At 43.3% G+C, this 27194-nt stretch overlaps 2 protein-coding genes across 3 annotated transcripts in view; one reads left to right on the top strand and one right to left on the bottom strand.

The window, feature by feature from the left end:
* Positions 1-27194, top strand: part of MCPH1 (microcephalin 1) — a 204691-nt gene that overhangs the window by 77627 nt on the left and 99870 nt on the right. The window contains 1 exon segment of the mRNA XM_032468520.1: positions 14268-14345. Within this exon segment, the coding sequence (XP_032324411.1) occupies positions 14268-14345 (78 nt within the window).
* ANGPT2 (angiopoietin 2) overlaps positions 16006-27194 on the bottom strand; it is a 51607-nt gene continuing 40418 nt past the window's right edge. For both annotated transcript variants that reach the window (XM_006178232.3, XM_006178234.3), the window contains exons 6-9: positions 25519-25620; positions 24597-24763; positions 20221-20351; positions 16006-17393 (exon numbers count right to left, since the gene is read on the bottom strand). In XM_006178232.3, coding sequence (XP_006178294.1) covers positions 17233-17393; positions 20221-20351; positions 24597-24763; positions 25519-25620 — 561 coding nt within the window. In that variant the 3' untranslated portion in view covers positions 16006-17232. The remainder of the gene's footprint in view (positions 17394-20220; positions 20352-24596; positions 24764-25518; positions 25621-27194) is intronic.

Raw genomic sequence — 27194 nt, 5'->3', positions numbered from 1 at the left:
CCTTGCAACAGAAATAACTTCTTAATCCCCCGCAAGAGCTATAAAAATCAACTACTACATCCTGTCCCCACAGTTTTACATATGGAAAGAATGCCTTAACCCCCAAATTGAAAAAAGACACTTGCTCTGGACCACTTTGGCCGTGGACGCGTCCCGTCCAAGGCTGGGTCTGGGGAATGTCCCAGAAGCTCATAAACGCCACTGGCACTCGCTGGGGAAGAGGCTCTGTGGAGTCTGAACGGCCGGGGCCCCTTCGTGCGGAAGGAGAGCGTGAGAGGGGGCGGGACGGGCATGTCTGGGTGGGCCACAGGAGGGGTGTCTGCATCTGCCCTTAAGGAACCTGAGAAGATGCCCCTCCTTTGGAAGATTTCAGTGTATTTGAAACACCTCTTCTCTTAAAGCCGCCATACTACTGATTTTCGTATAATTTAAATTTCTCCAAAACCATCAAGAGTGCTATCACTGCAAGTGATCGCTCTCAGATTTTGAGTAAGAGTTTTGGAATTTGTGTCTCACTATGAAACAGCTTACCCGTGATGCCCAGACACTGCACTCACGCCAACTCCCAGGAAATCGAAAAGCACCGGGTAGACTGTGGCTTAAAGAAAAATGCCTGTTCACGTAACTGTGATGACACACACGTTTCCCCTCGAGGGGGTGTCATGTTCATAGATGTGAACAGATGATTGCCCTAAGGAAAAAAAGTGCAAAAATGAACTGAATCCCTTTCCCTGTCCACCTGCATCTTAGATAAAACAAAGATAACTGCTTCTTTCTGAATGGCCTCCTCCTTTAATTTTCTCAAGAAATTCAGTCGAGCAAAGGTGATGACCTTTTGAGGGAGCAAAGTTGCCCCTGTCTTCTGTGAAGCCACTCCGGGTCATTCCTAAAGCTTAAGACGCAGTTTAACGCCCACCCGCAAGTTGCGTTTTCTCTTGAAGGCTCGCAGTGTCTTTGTGTAACAGGCATGACTCTCTCCCTGTGGTCCGCCCCCTTCTTCCTTGTCCCCAATGCAATTTGGGGGATTCTTAAAATATTCCTTTTGGCGAATGCTATACACTCGCCTCCAAGAAAAACATCACTGAGAATGTTTTTATTTCAGGGTTTGTGTGGTATTCTCTGGAAATTTTTTGTAAAGGAGAGTTCCAGCAGCTCCTCAAAATTAGATGGTTGTATGCGGCCCGGTTAGTCACATCAAAAAAAATTATGGTGATTGTATAACAAAATTCAGTCTGAATTTTTTAATCTTTTTTTTTTTAAACGGTGTCGGCAATCCCTCCTTATTTACAGCAGTTCCTACTTCCCTTGTTAACTCTGCTGTTTTCAGCAAAGGGAACAGCTTATGTTTTTCCTGCTTCGTGACTTAACTGCCTGTCAGAAACACAGAAGCCGAGGACTGTGTCCTGTTCACGGGAGACAGGAAGTAACACAACAGAAAAACAGATCGATTTGACCGAAGTGTCCATTTAGACTTAAGTCTTGTAATACTTTGTTCACGTGTGGTGCCCCTTGAGTTCTTGCTCTGCCTTGTCACACGCTTTGCGCAGCGTTTCCCACACACTTCCTGACTTACCTCCGCCGCCGACATACCACCTCCGTCCAGGGGCAGAGGTGACCCTGCCACCCCTCCTCCCTTTTGCCCCCCCCCCCAAAGATGTGCAGAGGAGTGAGGAGCGGCTCAGCCTGCATTCAGGTGAAACAACGTTGGTTCTGACTGCTTTTGAATAAGGCTTGATATAGGGTTTTAAAGCTAAATCCGTTCTAAATGCAAATATAGGGCATAGAGGCTAACTCAATTCTTTGGCCAAATTACAAGGCGGTTAACTCTTAGGACAGAAAAACATCTTATAATCAAGTGTTTCATAAATCAGAAGAAAGTGGTATCACCGCGGGTCCGTTTCCTTGGAGCAGTGCGGGTCAGATTTGGCTTTCTCACGCTGGACTCGGAGAGCGACCAGTTTGATAAGGTGTATGTTATTGGCGAGAGCACAGAATCGAACGTCAGAATTAGAGTGGAACGTGGTCCGTGCCCCTCGTCTCACTTAGAGGACTGCTCAGTCACTCTCCTGGAGTCACAAGCCCTGGAGGCGCCAGCCTGGGATCCGGGATTCTCGCTGGGACTCCGGCCTTTCCGAGACTGTGGACTGTTGAGAACATTCTCCTTCTCTCTTTTTTGAACCTGAAGTTGGCGCATTAACTCGGAATAATTTTTGGACAGAATGTACTTCATCTTCCACATTTGTCACCAGGGTTTTAAGTTCTCTAGCGAACAGTCTTTGGCTGCAGCTGCGTGCTGGGCGCCAATGACACCAAGCTGACTGAGGTCTCCAGCTTGGGGATTGGGCCCTTCACTGGCTCGATTCCAAAGTCCTTTCTACTCTGCCGCGGATTACCCCGGGTAAAGTCTTCTACTTTAAAAAGCAGTTTCACATCTGACTGTCTCAAGGACCTGGAGAGATGGAGAATATTATTCTGTTTGGTGATGGAGACACCCAGGAAAAATAGCTCCTCGGACTTGGATGTGAATCTTTGAAACAGCCTCGGTAAAGGGGTTCCCCTCCGGCATCTGCAGGTGCGCCTGGTGGGAGACTCGTGAGGAGAACGGCAGATTCGGCCCTGGGCCACGTGCAGCCTGCAGAACATCTCTCTGGCCCGCCCGCCCGAGCCCCTTCCCTCAGCCCCTCCTGCGGCCTGTTTGGACCGGCCCCGCCCCTGCCATCAGGCCGCTCATCCTGGCCACGCCCCCGGCGCGCTTTCTCCACCCCAGGGCCGCCGCGCCTGCCCCGCTCCGCAGTCTCGTGTCTGAGGACAGATAGGGAAAGTGATTCACCCGGAAGATCCAGGGCTTCGGTGTCGCCCTTCGTGACAACATTTGCAGAGATGCGTGAGCAGGACTGATTGTCCCCTCACAGTGACTGGTAGAGTTGGAGGAAGGCAAGTTGTGTCCAGGGTGGGGGCTGTGGAGTGACCTGGAATGCAGCCATTGACTGCTGTCAGTGAGGGTCCACCATCATTTTGGAATTCGTAACTTGACAGTGATGACTGGTTCTTCTGCTGTGTGACGGTGCTGAGCAGAATCTCTTCGGCACACCTGACATGGAAGAGCCAGGCCACGGGTCTTGAAGCTGAGACACAGGAGAGAAAGCCCAGAGGCTCTTTGAATCCGAAGGAGGAGCCTGTCCAGACCAGAGTGTGGCTCTGAGAGTCACAGTCAGGACCTTGGGAGTGTTTTAACCCGAGGGGGGCTGGCGTTTTTCTCTCTGGTTCTGTGTAAAGAATGGATTGCAGGGAGGAAGGAGCAGAGGCAGACCTGAAGGACGCAGTTACAGTCATCTGGGTGAGAAGTGATACTGGCCATGACTGGGACCACGGTAGGTAGGGAGAGAGAAGAGAGCAGATCGGTGTGCTTTGTAGGAAGACCCTAACGGGGTTTGGTAACGTGTGATATGTGGAAACGGAGAAGTCAAGACGCCTCCCGTCTAAATTCTGTACTGGAGCACCTGGAAATGATTGAGAATCCTGGAGGGTAACAGTGGTGCCATTTACCAAGATAGGGGATCCTGGGGGAGAAAAACTTTGGCAGGGTTTGGGGAACAATACACAACTCGGATTTATACCTGCTGGGTTTGAGATTTCTCAAACATTCACATTCACCTAGAGATATCACATTAAATTATAAAATAAATACCAAATTGCATTTTCTATAATTTAGTGTTTATTTGTTTATTCAAGGCAAAGATTTGGACTGTAAATACCCATTTGGGAGCCATTAATGCACAGGTGGTATTTAAAGCCATGGTCCCTGGGGAGTGAGTTTAGGCCCAAGCCCTGGGCTGTGCAGCCATTAGAAGTTGGGGAGAGGAAACAGAAGCAGGCAGGCAAAACCAAGAAGAGCCAGGTAGTGACAGAGGTAGACCAGCAGGAGAACGGACGCTCAGCCGAAGAGGAGCAGTCCCAGGAGGAGACTGTGTTGAATTCCACTTAGAGGTGAACAGGTTGAGGACAGAGCGATGACAGTTGGGTTTGACCAGGTGGATGTGGTCAGAGACCTGAAAACATGAAGTTGAATGATAAGGGCGTGGAAGAGGTTACAGCTAGTGAAGAGACTGAGTGTGTCGAGCTGTCTCTACTCTGGGTGTCTGGCCAGCGGCAGCATGAAATACAGCTCAGCGGGGCCAATCGAGAGACAGCGTTCCTGGGGCTTGACAGTTTGGTTTTGCTCTGATGGATTGGGGGTGGTCTGGTGAAGCACCTGAATCTGTTGGCTTAGCAGAAAGAAACTAGGTGAAAGTTATGGACGTTAAAGCAGAAGTTCCTCTATTTGGCAAACTGTAAATACAGAAAACCACGGGTGCACAAATGAAGTGACTCCGCTTGGTTCCGTGCATCTGGCTGCCCTCCCTTTTCTAAATACGGCCCTTGGGGGGTCTCACTGTTTCTGTTTTGTTTTGTTTAACTTGGGCAACTGAGTAGAGCTGCCAGCTCTCCACTTTTTTAAACCTCAAATGATCTCTTCCTGGCTTTATGATTAAGAATTCCAAGACCTCGATAGTCCAGGTGGAATTGATTCACAAATTCCAAGCTCATTTTTAGAAAAAAAGACCAGCTGTTCCTCAAGGTACATCTTTATTATTTAAACTTTGCAACTTTCTGTTGAGTTTCCTAAACTTTTGCTTCTGTTTCTGACATCCCAGTGAAGCAGTTCTTGTTTAAACAGTAGCACGGAGTATCTTGGTTTCAGGTTATCATCAGAAGATGCAACCTTGATTTCATTCTCTGGAAATTTTCAAAAATTGTGTCCAGCTGTCCCCCATTTAGACATCTGTTGGTGACCTTGGGGACATTGTTAGCTGTCTGTTCTTTTCTGTTTCTAAGCTCCATTCCTGAGTTAGAATAGACTGCCAAGCAGAATCATACTTGAACTCTATTCAGGTCTGCACAGGCACCCTCTGTGATGGGGCTTTAGTGGGAATATCAGATTTTGAAGAGAGCTGATGTAAGAAATACTGGATTTAAAAAAAAACTGTTGTACATTTTTCAAAATTATAATTGACAACACTTTGCTACACGATGTACTTCTCCTAAAGTTCATTGCTCTGGGAGGTTCTCTGCAGGAAACCTTTTAGGCTTTTTAGCAGATAGTAAGAAATGCGTGGCTAAAAGTGATTTTGTCAGCTGAAGTGACCGCTTGCCTTGGACACACCGTAGCTCTATTTCTTAGTTCTTTTGAACTGATCCTTGTTCTGCTGAAAGAACGAATATCCTGTGCTTGAATATTAAAGTTCTCCATAACGTCATAATTTAGCAAACAGTGATGGTTCCCAGGGAGTTCACAGGCTTAGAACGTTAGCCTTGACACATAAGTGCAGCTGGTTGTGTGGTCCCTGGTTGTGTCTCTCGTGAAGCTGAGCAGACCAAGTGCTTTTGTCCTGAGCACAGTCCTCCCTGGCTCCCTTGGCGGGCCACCCGCTTCCTGCCGTGTCAGACAGCATCGGGGAGGGTCCCTCAGTGAGCAGAGAAGCGCTCCACCGAACTTTGTTTCCTGGAACTCTTTTTGATTTGAGTTTGCTGGACGGCAGCAAAACAAGAAAGACCGGAACACAAGCCTTAGTGTCATGCACAGGCCCCTTTTTTTCCCTTTGGGCATTTTTAGTATTCCATGGACACCTTATGAAGTAGAACGTTTATTTCAACTGCTAAATTGTAAACAGCATTTTTCGTGGTAACACTCACGTCGAGATGGCCGTACCCTCTTGGCACGAGGGACGAGGGCAGAGCAAAGACTGTGAGACGTGAAAGCAGCACCTTTCTAGGTGATGCTGGTTGTTCGGTGACTGCAGGTTGTTTGAGGGCAGAGGCTGAGCCTGCCTGTACTTAGGGGGCCCGGGGCTCCAGATGGAACGTGGGCCACAGCACTGACTGGTGGGATGGATGATTGATCAGATGGATGACTAATAATTGTTATTTCTTTTAAAAATCTTGGAATGTCTTCTTGCCTCTGATGGGCTGAAAGGGTCCTATGAAACTATTGTCCAGCATTCGAAGTGATAAAAGTGCCCACATAGTTCATGTGTTTCCTGTCAAAATTCATGAAAATAAGATGACCTGTTGCTCATCTAAGAAAAAAAAAAACTATAACTCAGATTCATGAAAAGAACAGAAAACAGTGGTTACTCTTAGTAGCCATAATATTTGGTTTATTATCTGTGGGGGTAATAATAAGTTCTGCTTTGTTTTCGTACAGCGAAGTGCTGTTTCTGCTATTTATTGTAGTTACATTGGAATGTGTTATATTTATTTCTTTGTTTTCATTTTGATAAGAAAAGCAGAGCTTGTGTTATTTATAAAGATGTTTGGACTTCACATTTAAGTCCGCTGATGAAATGCTGGGTCACCCTGATCTCTGTTTAGCAATATGTAAAAAGTGGCTCATCGTGAGCAGTTAAGCTCTAAAATCCAAGAACAATCCATTTTCATTTTTGCAGGCTAGAAAAGATTGGGTGAAATATAAGCAGAATAAATCTAACTTGAATGTTTGCAAACACTATAGCCAAATGTTCTGTAAGGATATTCAAACATACATCAACATGTAGCTTCTTTCTCTTCTTACCATCTGGTATTTAGTCTCTGTCCGTTAATATCTCTTAAAAAGGGAAAAGAATTCTTAACTACTTATTTTTAGTACTTTATTGCTTATTTTCTCTGTCTTGGTTAACAGGTTGTGTTAAGTTTTTGGTTTCCTGCCCCCAACCCGCCAGACTTTTTTGAGACAGCTGGAGCAGTGCTTTTTAGACCTTAATAACACGAATCACTGGGGGATCTTAGTAAAATGCAGATTCTGACTCGGGGCATCTGGGTCCCAAGCTCCTTCCTCTGCTCTCAGCTCCCAGGTGGTGTGCGGGCCGCTGGTCCCAGGACCATGTTGGGGGAGCCAGCGCCCAGCTGGCGCGTTTCAGGGCCGAGGTGGCCATGCTTCCAGACGATGTTAGTCACGCAGAACTGTCAGTGATGTGGTGCTATCCCGCCACGGGACTTAACATACTCCTCTCTCAGCTCGTCAGTGCACCAGCCCTCGTGGAAACTGAGACTTGAACAGCTTTAATTAATTGCTCGCAGTCACAGTGCTTGAAAATGGTGGATTTTGACTTTGAATTCAGCTTTTCCTCGATTCAGAGCCCATCTGCTTTCTGGCATATCTACTTCCAGAGATAGCCTAGCGAAGATCTTTATCTTTTGCTCCCTTAAACTTGGATATATTCTTCCTGTGACTGCAACACCTCCTTGTGTGTTTTTAAAGGACTAATGGATAAGAGAGTGACTTGATGCAAACTTTGCCACTTAGCAGCTGGGTGACGCTAGGGCAGTAAGTGTCCAGTGAGCACTCAGTAAATATCAAGCACTGTTATCATTCAGCAAGCATTTGGGGCACCTCTCACTGGTCTTCATTCAGTTCATAACTTCTGTGCACCTTGAAAGCGTGATGCCAACTGAAAGAAGTCAGAAGGTCCCATCCTGCAGGATTCCTTTCATCCACTGCATCTGGAACGGGAAGGTCCGCAGAGAGCCGACTGCAGTGCCCAGCGGCGGGCGCAGAGGAGGGGTCGTCACTGCTTAGTGGGCTCTGGGTGTATTCCTGGGCTGATTCAGAAGTTTCGAAACTAGAAAGAGGAGGTGGTTGCACAACATTGCGGACAAGCTGAATGCCGCCAAGCTGCACCCTTTAAAATGCTTAATTGTGTATTATGTGCATTTCACCTCAATTTTAAAAAAACCACATGTGGAAAATTGCCTCATTGAGACAGACTACTGAATAGGTTTGTATTTTTTAAATGATGGAGTTGAGATGTGTTGGAAATACTTATTTTGGAACAAATATTGTTGCCTTTAGACTTTGGCAGTTCAAGTTGGGCTTTCTGGAAGACTAGACCTCCTCTGTTTTCTGGCTCCAAAGTGTTTGGGACATAAGCACCCTGTTATATTGTTATTAAAAATTATAATATTGGTAGCCCCCATTTTTTCCTCCTGAAGCTTAACCTAGAAATAACTTTATCACCACAATTATTTCATTAACTACACATAGATGGGTTCATAATATATAATGATGTATAATATTCTTTTCTGACAAAAAGGTAACTAACTAGCCTCTTGTCACAAAGCTATAGAGATGGATGTTGGTTTAACTTCGTCGCCTGGGGTCTGCAGCAAATTTTCTTAAGGTTTTGTTGCTTGAGAAAACCAATTACTCTCATAACTGCGGTAAAGAATCTATAAATTCCGATGAGAAAAATATTTATAATTTTATTTTTATAATTTTTCTAGCTTAAAATAGCAAAAAAAATTAATAATTGCCATTTTTGTTACTCTTGGATAGAAAAGAAGAAATCTGGAAATGCTGAGTCTGTGTTTCCACACCTCCACAGGGTCTTACGACCAAGTTTCTTTTTACCACAATTGGTCCAGGGAAAGAGGGTGAGACAGGGAGTAATGAAGTCAAGCCCAGTCTCTTTTCAGTGATTACAGTAGAGAAGACTGGATCCTTTTGAACTGTTTGAAATTAGTGAGATTCCCATGGGTTAAATCTGTGGTCCAAGTTTCTAACCATAAGATTTGAATTTTAATTACTCAGCTGATGTTTTATACAATATGAAGTCTTTTGTATGCAAAGAATATTGTTGACTTTTCCCACAAAGAACCCCCCCCCCCCCGCGACTTTTTTTCCCATTTAGCTGCTATGTTCTCGCATGTATCCTTGGTACCGAACTGCAGCTGAATTTAGTAGTTATATACGGTAGGTGGTATGCTCTGGAGACAGGTCCCAAAACAGTGGTTAGTCTGGCTATTTAAAACTTGGAATAATCAATATTACAATGACTGAGAGACATGGTGAATGTTAATTAGTGTTTTCAGCACAATCAGTGATACTCTCAAGTGAGTTAAACCAGCCTCCTGTTGCAATGTAATTATCAACATATCAACACTAGAAGCGGATCATTATCACCTGGGCTCATTCAGGTTTTCAAAGGCAACCTAAAAACTGTCTCACGGGTTGCCTTGTCTCTCATCCCAGCCTCCTCTCATCGCTTACATGGGAATAACTTGTTTTCCTGCTCTTTGACTTTTTTTTGGGAAGTCAAAAATTAAGGATACTAAAAACTAGTGCTTTTGCTTATTAAATACTCTGTGGATGATCACAATTTTTTAAGACTGCTGAAGAAAATTTCTTAGGCAATTAAGAAAATATTAAGAAACTAAGGTGAATGTTAAGGAAAATCAATTTGATTCATTCTGGTTTAGAAAGTGGCATTTATTGATCCTGAGCTATAGTTCTTTTGATCCCTCAGAATTTTCTAATTATTGTTTGAAGAATAGTGTTGAAGAATCTAATAAAAGCTTGTGAGAACTAGCTAGCATCAGTACTGAATAACAACAGACACTTTTTTTACTTAAAGAAATCTTGTGCTTTCCACAGATACATTAGTTTATATGCAGAACAGGTTGGGTCTATGCTATTATAATAAACCAAATTTATCTGCCTCACAAAATTGTCCAAGCAGCTTTAACACTCTCACTGCTCCTCTTCTACATTGTATCGGAAGTTCTAGCCAGTGCAATCAGGCAGGAAAAAAAATACGCATATAGACTGGAAAAGGAAGAAATTAAACTGTTCACATAAGATAATGATTGTCTACATAGAAAACATCAACAGGTCTACAGAAAAGCTCCTTCAACCAGTAGTAAGTTGAGTCCAGCAAGTTTAAGCATACAAGGTTAATATACAAAATTTAGTTGTATTTCTGTGTACTGGCAACAAACACCTGGCATTCTAATTTTTTTTTAATGTTGTTTATATTAGCAGCCCCAGAAGTTGAAATGTTTAACTTTAAATCTGACAGAATATTTGCAGGATGCTGAGAAGTTCAAAATTCTGAAGAAAAATTTAAAAGACCTAAATGAAAGGAGAGAGATACTATGTTCATGAAGTGGGACACTCCTAATTTTTAGGCTATCGGTTCTCCGCATTTTGATCTATACAGTCAGCTAAGTTCCAGTGAGAGGCCCAGCCAGATGTTTTCGGAGATAACTGACAGGCCAGTCCTAGTTGCAGAACGCTTTTGGAAGAGAAGAGGGAAGCTGGAGATCACACAATAGAGGAATCTAGGTGATGGGTAAATGGGAACTCTCTGTACTGTTTTGGCAATCCTTTTGTAAGCATAAAATTACCCCAAATAAAATGTTTTCAGAATCAAGTATAATTTATGAGGCCTCTAGTAGAAAACGGCAGTCCCTACCATGTTGTTCCCCAGTCTGGAGTCTCACTCCTAAAAATACCCGTCTGATATTTTATTTATATATTTCTAAATAAAATGCTTCTCCTGCCATTGTTGTTGGATTTTTCCCTTTTAGACATTGTCTGTAGGCTTCCTTCTATGGAAGATTAAAATACGACTATAGCTTTCACGACTCCATACACGTTCCCTCCTCATTTACCCAGTAAGATTCTGATTTTTGTTTAGCATATTGTATATGCATATAAACACGTGCACACTTAAACCTACACACGCTCGGGGGACCGAGTGGATGCTGCTTGAGTAGAGCCGTGTAAAGTACTACGATTCTATTTCATTTCCAGCAATTCTTGTTTGTTTTTCCTGAGCGAATCATTGACAGTTATTTTCATGGCTTAGTTTTCTGTGTATCCATCACTAACTCACTGCAGGAAATTCTAAAGGCATTGTAATTCCTCTCCAAAGCTACACACTGTATAATCTTCCAATCCCATTTATTTTTCTTGGAGACGCCCCACAAACCCCTGTGCTGTGATGCTCCCATGAGGCTGGCTCTCCCTGGGTCTACAGAGCAGCTGTGTTCCTGGGACTTCCCATCACTCGGATCCCAGGAGTCCCCTTTTTGTTTGTTTTGGTCTCTGTTTTCGTGCTAGAGGCTTTTATCAAATGGGTATAAAGTTATGTTTAATAGTGAAGACTGAAAAGCTGATTGAAATCCTGTCTGCCTGAGTGATGCACATAGATAATCTGACATGATGGAGGTGCTTGATTGAGGGAAGTCTGAGCATCAGTATCAGCATGTCGTTTTCCCCCTGGGCTGATCCGCGCCCACCAAATAGAAGGGGCCGTGTCCTGCCATGGGGTTCTGTGCTTGGGTCCTGGGGGAAGGGCGGCGCTGGAGAGGTTTTATCCAGTACGTCTCCCACTGCTCCCAGAGGAGCCCGTCTGGTTGCACTTTGGTCTTGTTGCAGGGGAGGGTGGGCAGGAGGGTGGGGTAGGAGCTTTCCCTACAGCCTGTTCTGCATTTTCAGAGGTTACTAGTAGCACCTGTTTGTCTGCCATGCTGGTAATCTGTGCAGGGAACTGGACACTTCCTACTGACTCCCTCTCTAGACACTTACGTTTAAGCTTTCCTTGCCCTTCTGAGTCAGTTACCATTTCTCCGTCTGCTTTGCAGCTTTCGGAATATCATCGTATTTTATCTGCCCTGGCCTCTCTCCCATTCCTCTTAGTTCTGTCATTTCAGCTGTGTATTGGGAGATGGTGAGGACGCACAGTGCTCATTTTGCTGTGTTCACCCCTAGTTGGCCTCATTCTCTTCCTTGTGTGTGATGCTGTCCTTGACTTGCATCTGATCCCAGCACCATTTTCTGGCTTGGGCTCACTGTAGCTACACCCCTCACCTTGTTCAAGGAGGATGGTTAGGTGGGTATAAAGTGAGAGAGAAACATTTGGGTTTTGCCTGGTCTGGAATTAGTTGTGTAGTCAGTCCTACATTAGGGAAAGTGGTCTCACTAGTTATCAGTCTCGTAATAAGGCAAGAAAATGGGCCCTATTTAAATTCATCGACAGGGTTCAAGTTTTATGGGTGACGGTTTTAAAATGTCAGAAGCATCATATTCACACTGGGTACTGAGATGACTCAGCCCTCATTTACGGGCTGTACACAAGGGATTTGGTCCTCTGTGTTCATGCAGCGCCGTTCCTTGCTTTATACAGCTTCTCAGTTATCTTCTTCCTTGTCGTATATATTATGAGAAATATGTCGGGTTAACTTTATTTTTAAGTTCACTTACTGCTTTAACTGCTGTCTTGCAGAGTAGATTTTCCCTATTTTGAACACTCTACAAGGTAAAGATAAGTTTGGCTAATGAAAAAATTTACACTCTTTCTTCGATGATTCTGTCATAATCAAAGGAGTGTTTTCTGCTATCTCTGTACAGTGTTCATTCCTGGGATGCCTACGTAAATTAAATTTATTAACCCATTTACCAAAATGCTACTGTAGAAGCCTTACGGCTTCATTTTCATGACATTTTGAAAGGGACAAATTCAGAGAACACAAATTTTCTCCGAGAGATTGTTTGACTTCAGTTGACATTTTAATGCAGATTGCATTTGACCTCAGATGCCACAGGCACTTTTCAGCCTGGTTCCCTGGGCTCTCTCACGGCTACGCTGTGTTTCTCGCTGTTGCTGTTCTTTGGCATGCCTCGTGTCTGAAATGAACCTGATGTGGAAACGTCCCGCGTTTTATTTCCTGGGCTAACCATATGAGTTTGTAGGGAACTAGTGTGCCTCTGTAATTGATAATGTACATTGACTGATAAGAGTAAGGCAAACACTGTGTGACTTAAATGGGCTATTTTAACCACCCGTAAAGAGCCATAGACAAACATTTCAGCGTAGAGTTACCAGTTACCAATTTTCTAATACCTTCTTTCATTGAACTTAAGATAAATCTTTTTTTTTCTTTTCTGTTTTTGTAATGTCGGTTGGGCAGTAAAAACTAGGCAGAGATGAAAGCAGACTTTGATGACAGAATGCTCATGTACACACAGATCTAATTGAAGGTTGAACAGGGTCCCTGAGAACCCAACTCTCTGCTTTCTGTCTCTGTCTGATGGAGACAGATTTCTCGTGTTGTACTGCATTCTCATTATGTCATCTTGGGCCCAGCACCCATGGAGCTGTTGCTCCTGTCTTTCCTGGCTTGTCTCCTGATTCTCCTCCCCAACAGCTCTGCTATGCACGGATGCCCTGAGCACACAGGGACAAAAACAGGGTTATTGTCATTCTGTTGCTACCATCTGGAGCTGGCCAACCCTGTTCTCTTACCACTCCTTCCAGAGCTCCCTCCTCTGCAGCCCAGAGAAGAACCTCCTTTAACCCGTCTGGGCTCATGGTATTCTCCCTGAGCTGGAGCGCCCTCTCCCCTTCCGGCTGCCTCCCTCTTTGCCCGTTGAACTTCTACTCAGTTTAAAATGTCAGCCCCTGTGGACCCTTTCTTGGTCCTCCTCGCCTGAGTTAGTTTGCTTTCTCCCGTGGATTCACACAGCACCACTCTGGAGAAGTCAGCATCTGTGGTTTGCCATCATGTCCCTTCTAGGTTCAGGCGTGGGCTTCCAGGACCCAGCTTGGGATCTTACTCATGGTGGGCTCTCAGTAAGTTGTTCACAGGTGAACGGAGAGTGAGTAGAAAGAAATAGTTGTTGAGTAAGTAACTGCAGGTGTTGAAAGTAAGATCCAGGCCACTGCTGAGAATGATCAGATTCTCTATTCTGTTCTTGTCTTTATTCCACTATCATGCTCACTTTTTCTTAGAAACAAAAAATTGCTGTCTCATGTTGGGTAAGTACTAGGTTTAATATATTAAAAAGGAAACATTTCAGACTGAAATCCCGTAGGTGGTTCTTAACTTTACAAACTACCAAAAAAAGAAGACCTAGACCTCATTCCTAGTAATTCAGCAAAAGCTCCTTAAGGTTTACGTAGCAACCCTAGAAAACAAGAGTACATTCACTGAATGTAGGAAAGGAAATTGCAGATGAAAAGGTAAGTGTGAGTTACATAATTCAGTTTGATTATTTTAGTTGTAAATTCTGGGAAGTAGAAGCATACAGATTTTTAGGGAGTTTCATCATATGGTAGAGATGACTGCAGAATCTCAAGTATTGTTGAGTTAAAAATGAAAACATTATTTTGATGATCTAAAAATGTGCAGGTTCTTATAATAATGATGATGATGAAAGCTTGTTTGTGAGACATTTTACTCTTCCAAAATGTAGTATTTATGCAGTCTGAAGAGTGATGGCATTCTGGTGTTCAATGCACACCTGCTTCAGATCAATGGTATAGTCAACTGCTGGGTTTTCCTTTGTTTGTTTTATTTTGGTTTTGCTGTGTCTTCAAACTGGTTTATTGTCCACTAAGAGCCTAATAAATCTATAAAACATTTTCTGCTTCTTATGTCACTTGTAGGTACTGTGGTCTTTGGAATTTGGCCATTGGATTTCCGAGGAACCGTTCGAACTGTCTAACTGCTTCCCTGCAGCTCCTGTAAGTCAAATGTTATTTTATGATGGTAAATACAGTCTGATATTCTCAGGAAGTTATTATTAGCATAGATACTGGCTTAAGTTTTTTATTAAATCAAGAGCAATTATGACCATAACTAAAAAGACATATTTGCAGCTCAACACGTTTTGTCTATGTATTTGTAAGAACAAATGTGAGAATGTGAGTCAAAAAGTTGTGAGGACTGTAGTCTCAAAAATCTTAACCATTAAAGTCCTCAGGATTGAGAAAAACAGAAATGAAAAAAGACTGGATTCTTGAGAAGGTAGTAGTATATCTTGCTTACTGCTTCAAAAATAACGCACTGACTGTTAACAGAGATAGAACTGATGGGTATAAAAATTGTGGCCTGCTAGCATTGTGACATGGCCTTTCTATTTTGATGTTCTATCTCTAAAACTCAACTTAACTTTACTGACTTTCAGGTATTTCGAATTCTTAATGGGAAATTTCCAGGTTCTAATTTTTTAAAGATTAAGAACTAGGTAATTTGGTTGGAAGCAGGATTGTGCAGAAGTTGGCTTTCATTTTTGAATGTTAACCGGTTTGTGACTTTTTATTCTTTCAAAAGATTAATACCGGATAGATAAATGGTGATTTTCAGTCTGTGACTGGTCTCTAGATTTTTTAATTGTTTGAGGATGCCACATGACTATCATGTAACTGGAAATTGAACTCTGCCCTCCAGTCACTGTGTTTGTTTAGTTGTTGGGTTGTTTTTGTATTCATTTTTGAGATGACTGTTTTGATTTGCTCTCAACTTTATAAATGTTATCTCAAGGAGAGAAAAAAATTCTTCTCAGCAAGACTCCAAAATACTGGGTGAGGAACTGAAGTGTAAAGTAAAAACAAAAATTCTCCCATTCTCTGTCATGAGAGAGTACATATAACTCTGACTGACATCCTGAGGTTTGCCTTTGAAATACGCTTTATCTCCCTACGTGGGCAAGTGTTACAAAGATGTCGTTGCCAGTTTTTCCTGTATTGTCATTTCCCCATCTCAGTATCTGTCCTGTCGTCATTGAGATATCTTGGAAACTTACTGTTTCTTTTGACGTGGTGATATTTCCTTATTATCTGATGCTTTTTAACTTGATACACAGCTGTGTGTACATTCAGCCTCCGTTAGGTGGGTAAGGCCTTCCTACCTGGGGTAAGACGAGCTGTCCTAAGACGGTGGTGCTTTGCTCATTGATGTGTGTGTACGGCGTGCCACGTGGCGGGGAAGCAGAGGGCCTGCCTCGTCCGGGGCCCGTGATTGACTCAAAACAGGTAGCATCAGCCAAGTGTTCCAAAACTAAGGGGCGGGGGTTGGTATGGGAGTAGAATAAATTAGATAAGAAAAATGGAGTAAAGAAACAAAAATGTTGGTAGAACATTATAAGGTGAAGACAGGTACGTGGTAAATGCTGGCTGCAAATTTGTCTCTAAGCTTCCTGGCAGCTGACTCGAAAGCGAATATATAAGAAATTGTTTCCAAATTATGAAGCGCTGCACAAATGTTCATTAGTATTACTCGTGCTATGAAAACTTCAAACAGAGTAGAAACTCGAGCAGTTTCAGGTTTTGCAGTCCTGAGCTGAAATCCGTGCTGTCAAAATTTTCTGTAAACGTTTGAATATGCTGTAAATACCAGGTTTGGTGTTTGTACTCCAGGATACCTTTTTTTTTTTTTTAAGATTGATGATGATTTAAGTTAATCTTACTAATGCAAATTATTTTTTTCCTTAAATAAATTCAGGGCTGAATCTAACTGGACAAGTATAGCTTTGTTAATAAGTGTTTTAAGTGGAAGAGTTTTCTCAACCACAATCTGTTGTAGGCTACTTCCCTAAAATACATTGTGGTAGAAGAGAAAAAAGACTCCTGTATTAGAATAGTGGGTAAAAGATAGGAACGCCTCTTTGTTGTGAAATTAAATGTATAATTTTTTTTCCTTAAGAAAATCAAGATTTTCCTTGTCACGAGTCATAACCTGTTGTTTCAGAATCAAATGACAATGCTGTAAATATGATCATAAAAGTTAAATGTAGTCATCTCACCTAATAAGTTATATTTAATTACTAAAAATACCTTCATATTTAACAACAAGGCAGAAAAAAATAGTACAATCTTCAAATATACTAAAAGGACATATTTCTGTTAATAATGTCAGAGATCCTGGAAGTTTTCACCATAGAAACTTGAAATATATATTTGAGCATTAACTTAAAACTAAGCTGACAACACATATGTAAATATGCTGTTTTCAAAATGAAAATTTAAAGCACATAAGAGGAGGACTAAAAATGCATTAACTATGTTTTTCCTTCTCCAAATATTAAACTGCTAATAACCACTTCTGACAAAAATCCCTGAATATATATATCTTTATGGCTTAGAGAATTTTTTCCTTCCTTTTAATTATGATAGCGATGCTGAATTCGGGACGTATGGATATTTACACAGTCAATAAACAGTGCTCAGAAGAATGCAGTTCCAAGGTTATCTCTACTACATGGCATAAGTGTTCTGTTTTCCAGTTATTTACTGATGAACTCACACATGACATTCTTGGTTGTGACAACAGAGTCTGTAAATTGTCAGTCTCATTCTCCAGCTTAAATTTATCTCCCCATGGGCTTTCTACCAGGGCACCATAGCAGACTGTTGCTTGTTTTGGGTTGTGCTTTGGTTCGCAAAGTGGTGCAGGTTTAAGTGACAAAGTTTCCGGGGCTCTAATTTGGAGCACATGGGTCCCCTCGGCCCTGGGAGAGTGCTGTCTGTCTGAGGAGGACGACGAGGCAGTAGGCAGCTGTGTCTTCTAGAGCTGTGGGAGTAAGTCTTTGAAAATAGGACAGCAGCCCGTCCCCCAGGTGCGTGCAGGCATTTAGAAGTCTGCTGGTCGGATCATCATGGCCGTGGCCTTGAGCGAGTAGCCCGACCCTTTCCAGTAGTACCACTTAATGCCGTTGAACTTATTTGTGTTCTGCCTCTGCGGGTAGTACATTCCGTTCAGGTTGGAGGGACCACACGCATCAAACCACCAGCCTGTGAAAGTAGAACACAGAAGGAATGAGGACCCAGGTAAGCCTAACCATCTTACCGTGGAGTTACAAGTACTGGCTAATCCGACGGCCGCATTCCGAGCATTTTAGGAAGGCACAGGTGGTCGTTCACGGCTGTAGAGTGCTGCGTGGCAGCCGAGGGCTGTGGGCCTCCACCTCTGCGCTGGCTGAACCGTGGTCCCCTGAGGGCACGTGTGCTTCCGGGCTTTCTCACTCCTCCTGTGCCGTCTGCAAGGGCCCATCATCCACAGATGTGAACAGGAGACCCACGGTGTGAATGGAAAAGCCAAAACCCCAAGAGCTGTTGGGTGGCTGTCACCGGGCAGGGGTTACCTTCCTGTTCCAGCAACATGGGATCAGACTGATTCAGGCTCCCCTCCTCCAACAAAGACATCCTTTTTGTTTAAAACGTAACCCTGAATTTTAAGTACTCAGTGGAGCTAGATACAAAGGAAATCTTTAAGTCCCAGACACAAAAAGGGAACTTAAAGCTCTAGTGGTGTGCCCACTAAGGGAAAGGGGGGCCCTGCATGGCACCAGGTGGGGGTTGTCCAGGACTAGGCTTGGGGTCTTAACTCCCTTCCCCAGAGGCCCTGGGTTTGTTAGGGGAAGGAATTGCCTTGATCTACGTGCATTAATCTGAGTAAATCTTTAAAACTTTGTGTTGGAAGGACACATACAGTATGACGCCATTTATGTAAAAATTTAAAATAAGAGAAGAACACCTAATAACTACAGGGAAAGAGTCTCTCCATACCTAGGAAAGAAAGAAAGAATGTGAATGTTACCTCAGGGGCAGGCATTGCTAGGACATGTGTTATTTCTTTTAAAAGCATCTGATGCAATTACTATATTACAACATTTACACACTGGGTTGTGATCACCAGTTATTTCATCCGGGTGCCTTGGTGCTTTCCTGATGGTAACAGCTCCGTGACTCAAGTAGGTTTGGATCAGTGTTGATTTGATAAGACATTTGGGTGTGTGATTCACAGTCCTTCAAAATATCCACAGACAGATTTACAGGTCTGTCCATTCTGGAGCCTGTTTTCTGACTCAACTACGGAATTTACGGTCCATGCAGAGCTCCAGCTGATCATTAAGCTGGCCTGTCCGTGGTCCAGACCACGGGCTGGAATCTGACCTCCACAGTGGGGACCACTGCACTCTCTCTCGGGCTGCATTTCTTCTCCCCAGTCTCTTCCCACTCCACTCTCAGTCCTAAATCTTGATTTGCGTAAATAAAGATGTTTCCTTGGTTATTAATGCACTGATACTCTCCCGAGCCGCTCTTGACATTCGGGTGGCCTGGAAACCGCCGCCCTCCGAGTGGACAGCCCGCCGGTGTGGGAACGGCCTGCTCCCCCCACTCTGCCCCCTCCCCCTGGTTTTAAAAGGATTTCTAAAGCCTTTAAAAAGAATCATTATGGTAGAATGAGGGAGACAAGCAGCTTTTACACAGTCAGTGTCCTCTGGTTGAAATAATGACGAAGTAAGCAAGGCTAATGGGAAGACCTGTGTTACCAACGTGTGTTTATACATAAAATAGCTGATCTCAGGAGCCTGGTTCTCTTGGTATTATTTTGGAGACTTGAAAATTACTGGATGTCAAATTATCTCTTAAATTAATCTTTCCTTTTATCCGTAAGTGATTCTTTTCTTTTTCTTGTATGGCTATATACTTTTATTTGTTTTGGGAGTAGAATGGTAGGCTCACATGGTAGGTACATTTATAACTTGTAAACGATTCTTAACTGCGGTGTAAACGCGCGGTAAGCTTCGATCTCTGCTTGTTTACGCGGTATGTTATATTCATAAGACAAACTGACCACGGCTCTTCCCTCTGGTTTTCTGGGGTGAGTAAATGAATGAATTTTTGGTGACACAATTCATGGTCCCTACAAATTAAACTCTGCCAGTTTCCTGTTTGTCTCTACATTGCGTCTGCACTGTTGGCAGAATTTTTGTTGCTGATTTAAATCTTTTAGTGTTTTTAAAAACTAACTTGACAGCATTTGCCAGACTTTTTTCTTGTCTCAGTCACAATGAACGGGTTCTGGTTATTTCACTTTTGAACTTTTAGGAATTAGAGCAATAAATTTTCTAACAGTTGGTTCCTGGCACTGAACACTCACCTAGCCGTTGTGACAGTGACATCACATTTGCTTAGGGATATGCTTTCCTTTTTTTTTTTTTTAAAGAAGTGTGACATGAAAGGCAAAAGGCAGAAAGAGCCTCAAAATAAAGAACTTAATTTAAACTGGACAATCATTGATTTTTAACTTGATGCATAGAAAAGGGGGTTGGTTAATTTGTTTCTTTGCATTGTAAGTATTTGCTATATATTAATGAAACCCTTTAAAAAAACCTGAAAATTCCTTGTTTGCATAATAAATTATTAATTGGAAACATTTCTATAGGAATAACTCTGTATCACTGTTTTGGTTGCTATTTTGACTTTTTAACCTTTTTAATAAAGCAAAATGGAATTAAAGCATCGCTCCAAGATCTGATACTCAGCACAGACCCAGGGGAGCTTGCTGAATATCACATGGCCCCTCTCCCTGCCAGGGGTGGGTCCTGAAGAGACACAGTTGGCCTGCTGACAATTCTAGCTCAATGTCACGTTTGTGCGTAAAACTTCAGTCTGAAAAAGCGAAAAACAAATCTCCCTGTACTGAGCAAATGAGTCTTATTTATGAAATTTGGACGTTGTCACCAATCACAGGTTGAAGTCCAAACAGCCAGCCTTTCACACTCTGAGGTCCTCCCTTGCCAACACAAATAGGAAGAGAGAAAAGTCAGCCCACCTCCTGTGAGCATCTGTGAACACTTGCAGATACATTTGTCGTTGTCCGCGTCCTTCGTGCTAAAATCGTTTCCTGGTTGGCTTATGCTGCTTATTTTGCCGGCTGTCCCCGTGAGTCCTTTAAGGTGAATCCTGTGAGCGAGCAAAGGGAAAAAAAAAAGGAAGCAAAACATTATTGGCTTGGGCAGTTGATTTACCAGAGTGGAAAGTTTTTTTTCACAGTGAAGAATTTCATTCTGCAGAGATGCCTTCTGTGCTGGTTAGTGCGCTAATGCACACTCCACTCCGACAGAATGTTTTTGCGCTGGTATAAACAGGAACCAACTTATCATCAAATCCTTAGGCAAAGAGGAATGTTTTCATGAAACCTTCAACGCATATCACTTGCACAAGCGTCGGCAGGAACTTTGGGGCCCTATAATTTATTTTCCTGCTGCTTTCAGATAAACAGAAGAGGGGAAAATACATGGCAAGAGGGGTCCTCTTTCCAAGTCCCCAGGCGTCATTCATGTAGAAACAAGAGCCTGAGGTGACTGGTGGGGTGGAGAGGGCAGCAGACAAGGAATGGCCGCTGGATTTGGCGTAGAAATCTAGTGAACTATGTGGAAAACAAATCCTCATGGCTGCTCTGCCTCCTTTCTGACCAGGATTGTAATAAACCTGCCAGACTCCGAGAAAAGAATGTCACATGAAGTTAGGCCAGACTCTGAATAATATAATAGTGGCCATGCTCTGAGGAGCCTGCAGAAATCTGGCTTGCACCGGTGACGCGCGTGCCGAGGAGGAGGGAGGGGGAAGGGGCAGGTCCCTGAGCCCCGTGCCAGGGAAGCCCCCTTCAGACAGAGCAGGGTGCTGGGGGGCCACGTGCAGTATGGGAGCCCGGGGCGTGGAGCCTCCCCTCCTGGCGATAGCAGCGTCGGGGGGGGAGAAGTGTGCTGTAAGCCCCACACACACTGCTCCTCTTGGTAACACCTGCTCGGGTTTGCTAACTACTATTGTGGAAGGAGTGTAACTTCCTAGAATTCATGTTGGAACAGAGAGTGGAGACTGAGGGAAGGCTCACCAGGGGACTAGCTCTAACCAGGCTGTGCCCGGCGAGTCCTCTGAACGCCCAGACTGACCCCAACAGGCAGGTGTTACCCCTGTTTTTACTTTTAAAATCACTGAGGGTCGGAGGTAGAAACTTGCCCCAAGTCACAACTTGTACGTGGTGGAGCTGGCGTTTGCACCGGAGGCGGCTGACCCCCATGTTCTGGTCCCACCCTGGTGCACACCGTAACAGGGAAGCTGGGTCATTGAGGAGGTAGCTGTGGAAGGTGAGAGGGCAGCACATCAAACGAGTTCCATGAAGTGTTGGTCATGAGTAACTTTTGTGTTAACGACTCGTTTAAGATTGTAATGTTGTAGCTCTGGAAACCACATCATAAAGCATTGACTGAGTTTCTGAATTGCAAGGTTATGCTCATTTTCAAAAGTGACCCTTGGTCCCGGCACAGCCTCAGTATACCTGCTGCGAAGCGTTTGTGAAAGTTCTGTTCTTCATTTGGATTTTGAAACACTTGAATTTCCATCCAGGCCCTTCTCATTAACCATAGATTGAACTGAGATAAACCACTCCCCTTTTAACTCTCCTGTCTCCTCTGAACAATCTCAGTTCTAGTGGAACTCATTAAATTTCCCCAAAGCAAAATAAGGGAGAATACTATTTTTTTTTATGAGTCTCTACTAGAAAGGTTGTATCTTTTAAGACACCTCTATTTGTATGGCCCATTGGTTTAAAGTTGCCTTCTTTTAAAGTTTGATTATGAAGAACGGTCACGTTCTTGAAATAGCGTTATATTGGCATCTGTTGCTTCTGTAATCACAGCCGAGTAAAGGGAGAGGTAGTGGCCGCATTTAATAATTAAACCTCAGTGTTTGTATAGAACTGCCAGAATGTTTGTGAAAAGTGACCAATTCTTAATGTTTCATATACAAATAGCTTTCAGTTTTAGTAAAAAGAATCATATTCTACTGATGTATTTATCCATTCTTATAACATGTATCTTTCAGTTTTCCAGCATTTGGGGAAAACTTTTTTTAGAAAAAACAACTTAGTCACTACATACAATTGGCATTATGAAACCTCTGTAGCTGTTTTAAGTTTTAGTCACATTAGCAGTTTTCTTATCACATTGACATGTTTTATTAGGATAATAATTTTTTTAGTGTAATATCTGTCCTATACTGCCAAGTAAATTAAACTGAGCTTTAAACAAATGTGTTCTTTTAAAAATAGCATATCTAAAAGTTGACTGCATTTCTAAGGGAAATATCTGTTGAGAACCGTCACATTTTAAAATATTTTTATAATGTCAGCATACGAGGGTAATGACCCATTTTGTAAAATCTTATATAAACAGTCTAATCCCTAATTTTTGTGTTTCTTTTCTCTTTTTTCTTTTTTTTTTTTTCCTTTTTTAAAAATTCCTCTCTTGTAGATTCCTAACTGTTGCCAGTTGAAAAAATATTTAGCTTGGAGGTAAAACAGTGACCAACCACTCATGTCTGAAAATTCAGTGAAGTTTTGATCTCTTTGGAGTCAATCTGGGGCTGCAGTGAGGCCCAAACACCTGTCTGTTCATTCATCTCAGTCAGTATCTCCCGGAGAGCCCTGCTCTTTCTGAGATGATGGGCTGTGTTTCCCTGCCTTCTTAGAAGTTGTGTCAGTGTTTGCCGTACATTATCTGTTTTCAAAATGTGTTTCTGAATTTTGGCCCACTGTTCATAAAGCAGGACCCTGGACACCAGACAGTTCTCAGGTAGCGGTTCAGCAAGCTGGCTTTCAGCCCATTTCCCATTCTGTCCATCACGAGCCACTCCTAGGAAACCAGCTCAAGGACTTCGAAATCATGGTTTTTCCCCAAACGACTCAGCTCTTGGATTTGCTCCTGAGCAGAGGGTCTGAGCTGGGCATTAGTGAGATTTAGATGAGACTGTAGGCCATTGACGCCTGTCTCCTGTGATGTTCTATTGAACTTCACCATTAATGTCTGACCTTGGAGAGGGTGTTTCAGAATGTGTGCTCCATGACCACCAGAATCACTGATTGCTCTCTAGACTCCCCTGGGGCCATGCTGGCGAGTGAACCGTTGTGTTGTGCCTTCTCAGACCAATTCCTGCGTTGCCATCTGGCACTGCAGCTCCCTTCTCTGCCCCGCCGATAACATGCTTTTCTGAGCATCTCTCCGCGTAACAGTGCAGACGTACGAGCCTTTACTGTGCTGGCACAGTGGATTGTCAGGACCCCTCTGCTGCCCTCTGTCTCTGTTCTCACAGCGTTTTAGAGCCAGAGGTACATTCCCAGGCAGAGTTGCCCATGATTTTCTTGGAACATTCAAGATTAGCCCCACCAAATGGTTGGGAGGAGGCAGCTACTGATGGAGTGCTGTGAATGGGCGAGTCTTTCTACAGCAGCGAGCAGGACCAGACTGCCCAGCCAGCCCACCTAATCCCGCCACTTCTGAACTTGGCACCTCGTTGTGACTTTGGGGTGGAACATAACAACTGAGTGTGTTTCAACTGCCAAAAGACAGATTTAACTTTTCAAACCCTTCTGGAAGCAAAGAGTATAGTCATACATATGCATCTTTTGTGATGTTGGTGAGATATTTTATCACAGAGACACAACATTCGCCTGTTCTACAAGTAGTTGTTGAATGCCCCTCATCCACCGGGCAGGGCTCCTCTGCACTTTGAGGATACACAGCAAACGCAGCAGAGTACTGTCCTCAGGTGAGGGGGACAGACAGATTAGGAGTTTGGGATTAACACGTACAGACTACTATATGTAAAGCAGGTAAACAACAAGGTCCTACTGTATAGCATGTAATAACCTATCATGGAAAAGAATCTGAAAAAGACTATATATGTATGTACAACTGAGTCACTGTGCTGCACACCTGAAACTAACACAACACTATAAATCGACTATACCTCCATAAAAGTAAATTAACAAATATACTACCAATGCATAAAAGGAGCCTCCTGGTAAATGAAAATTAGGATAATTTAGGCTTAATATTTACCTCTTCAGCTTTCTTATTCTGCTCTTATTCTAAAAACAAAACTTCATGAATGCAATAAAAACCAAACAAACAAAAACGCCAAAATACTGTCCTCAGGAAGCTTCCTTTATATTGTTAAAATCAAACTGAGAATGTTAAAACTAAAGAAACTTCCCTAAAGGCAGCAAAGAACCCTGAGAAGCAGAATCTTCTCCCCTTTAAGGCAGCTGTGAGTGGTCTAGATTCCGGTTACCACAGTGGGGTTTTCACTTGCTGGAATAATCACCCAGCAAACCCTTTAGCGTTTCTCGGTGCCGCGTCAGTGACTTACCTGTAGTTGAGGTCTTCACCTGAGAGAGAGAAGTGCTCGTACAGTGAGTAGGCCTCGTTCCCTTCCCAGTCTTTCAGGTGTATTTTGAGCACGTAGCGTTTCTGATTAGTCACTTGTGAAACAAACTCGTTTCCCAGCCAGTGCTCGCCTGAAGGGTTCCCAAATCCCTGTAACCCAAGTGTTAAAATTCACTGACTTCATTTATTTATTTTTTTCTTCACGTATTTGAAATCAACAGTCCATCAGTTTAGCACAGGGTAACCTTCAAATACTCAGCTGAAACTCCTTCCTGTACTCTGAAAATTTGGAGTCTTCCATGTAAGAAATATATTTTTTTAAGAGGTCAGCTTTAAGAAACTAAGCTGTTACTGGACGAAAATTAGTTTTGGAATAGTTAGAACGGCTTGGGGAACCACCTACAGAAGCATAAGCATAAACAGCTTAGTCTGTGGCTGTGTGAGTCCCCATGAGACAGTTTACCAAAAAAAAATGCTGATCCTGCCGTTAAAAGTAACCCTATCATTCGAGTGCATTTTTTCATTTTTTTTGTACTTGATCTATGAAATTAATTTGGGAGGAAGGGGTGAGTAGGTTTACTTATTTTATTTTATTTATTTATTTTTAGTGGAGGCACTGGGGATTGAACCCAGGACCTCGTGCATGCTAAGCACCCACTCTACCACCGAGCTATACTTCCCCACAGCACACCTTTTGTTTGATATATAGTTCATCTTATATTGACAGGACCATTCTTTAACAGGGAGACTGAAACACCAGTTAAAAAGAATCTTTCAGTTAAAAAAAAAAAAGGTCAGAAGTCATTGGTTAGTTTTGGATTTGTGGCAAAGATTCTGCACATTCTCAAAGTTAGTTTTCACAAAGCAAATTATTTTCAGATGGTTTACAGAATATCCGTACGTACCACTTTATATTCTCTCCAAGTCCTCTGAAAATCGACACTGCCATCTTCACGTCGCTGAATAATCGTCCACCCACCTCCGCCAGTCTCCATGTCACAGTAAGCCTGCAACGGGAATGCGTAATTACTGCCTGGGAACCGTCCCTCACTTGGGTCTTAAATAACAGAAATGGGATGAACGGAGATACCTATAATAAGACCAGGCTGATGGGGTTCTCTGGGGTAAATCTCTGTGGTCTTCCAAGAAACAGGGGATTTTAAAGAAAGTGAAAACCATGAATTTAAAATGATGACGAAAAATAAACAGTAACCTAACACAACGTGTCGATGAGCATGTGACCTGGTCGTCATGTGTTCCAGGCTAAAGCCCCACCCCAGTGGCTGACCCAGAGATCGCTGTTCCTGAGAGAGTCATGGTAGATGTGACATGTTGGCCGACTGGCTCCAACTCTCGTCTGCAGCCTGTAGAAATCCACGCACTCGTGTTCACAGCCCTGGAGACCTTTACGATGGTCACCAGTCCCGATCAGCTCTCCAGGGAGTTGTGTAAAGGGAGACTCTTGTAGGGTCTCCAAGACTCCTGCTATGCTGTGGGACTCTTAGCGTCCCCTGTGGGATCCAAGTCGGGTTTCCTGGTTTGTCCCTCAGAACCAGGGGCAGGGGCCCCGGGTACCCACTATGGTGTGTGTGACCCGAGCGGGTCCCCACAGCTCTGCCCACACGTCCTGATGTCATGCATCTTTGCACTTTGCTCACTGCCCACTGTATTTCTCTTCCCAGCTCTTTTGATTTCTGCTTTAAACTGGCTTGGTGGGTTTAAACTCTTCAGGACAAAAAATTCTTTCTTGGGCTAAGAGCATGCGTGCTCAATTTCAGCACAGCTGGAGTTTTATTATTATGAAATTAAAAAAGCAAGATTGAAAGCAAGATTATACAACTAGTTTTAAATAATGAGATTATAGTGGAACGAAGATGTTTTCCAGAAAGTTAAGATAAATTTACCTACAGCCTACAAGGTATAAATGCGAAAGTTAAGGTTCAAAACCAACCAGAAGTATTCTTCCTTTGTCATTTTCCATGGTCTTTTAGGGAGAATAATGGAGACCATTTGGACAGAGTAAGTTTAGATGTGAACCAGTCTGCATTTGTGAGCTAAATCCTAGAAGCGGGGGCAAAAGGAGAACCCATGGGGGCCGAGCCCTGCCCCTTCATGTTCGGCGCTTGCCTGCGGTCTCGTCTCCAGGGGACAGAGAGCTGGGGTTAGACCTCTGTAGACCTCTTGCTAGTCCAGGCTCTTGGGAAGGCCATTTGGCCCTTATCGATTTCCCGAAGATCCTCGTGTGTGGACACATATGTTCCACTAAAGAAAGTTACATTGATTAAGAATAGAATGATTCCCTTGTTTCACATCAGTCAGACACGGGGACCCCACAGATCTGCTAAGTGGATACACGGGGACCCCACAGATCTGCTAAGTGGATCTCCTGTGCTGATGGCGTGCATTATCATCGCTCCATCCCCGAGCAGCCCTCTGGGCCAAGTGCTGCTCCATGCTCTGCATGCTACCTGTGATCTCACAGCAGCTCTGCCATGATACTGTAATCCTGTGTTGTTAGAAGGAGAAAAGATGGGGTAAAGGTGGGTTAATTTGATCAGAGTCATTCAGCAATTAAGTGGCA

The sequence above is a fragment of the Camelus ferus genome, chromosome 26 (genome assembly GCF_009834535.1).
Source record: "Camelus ferus isolate YT-003-E chromosome 26, BCGSAC_Cfer_1.0, whole genome shotgun sequence".
Classification (NCBI taxonomy): domain Eukaryota; kingdom Metazoa; phylum Chordata; class Mammalia; order Artiodactyla; family Camelidae; genus Camelus; species Camelus ferus.
The sequence above is the reverse complement of the archived record's forward strand: the minus strand, read 5'-3'. Positions and strand labels throughout refer to the sequence as shown.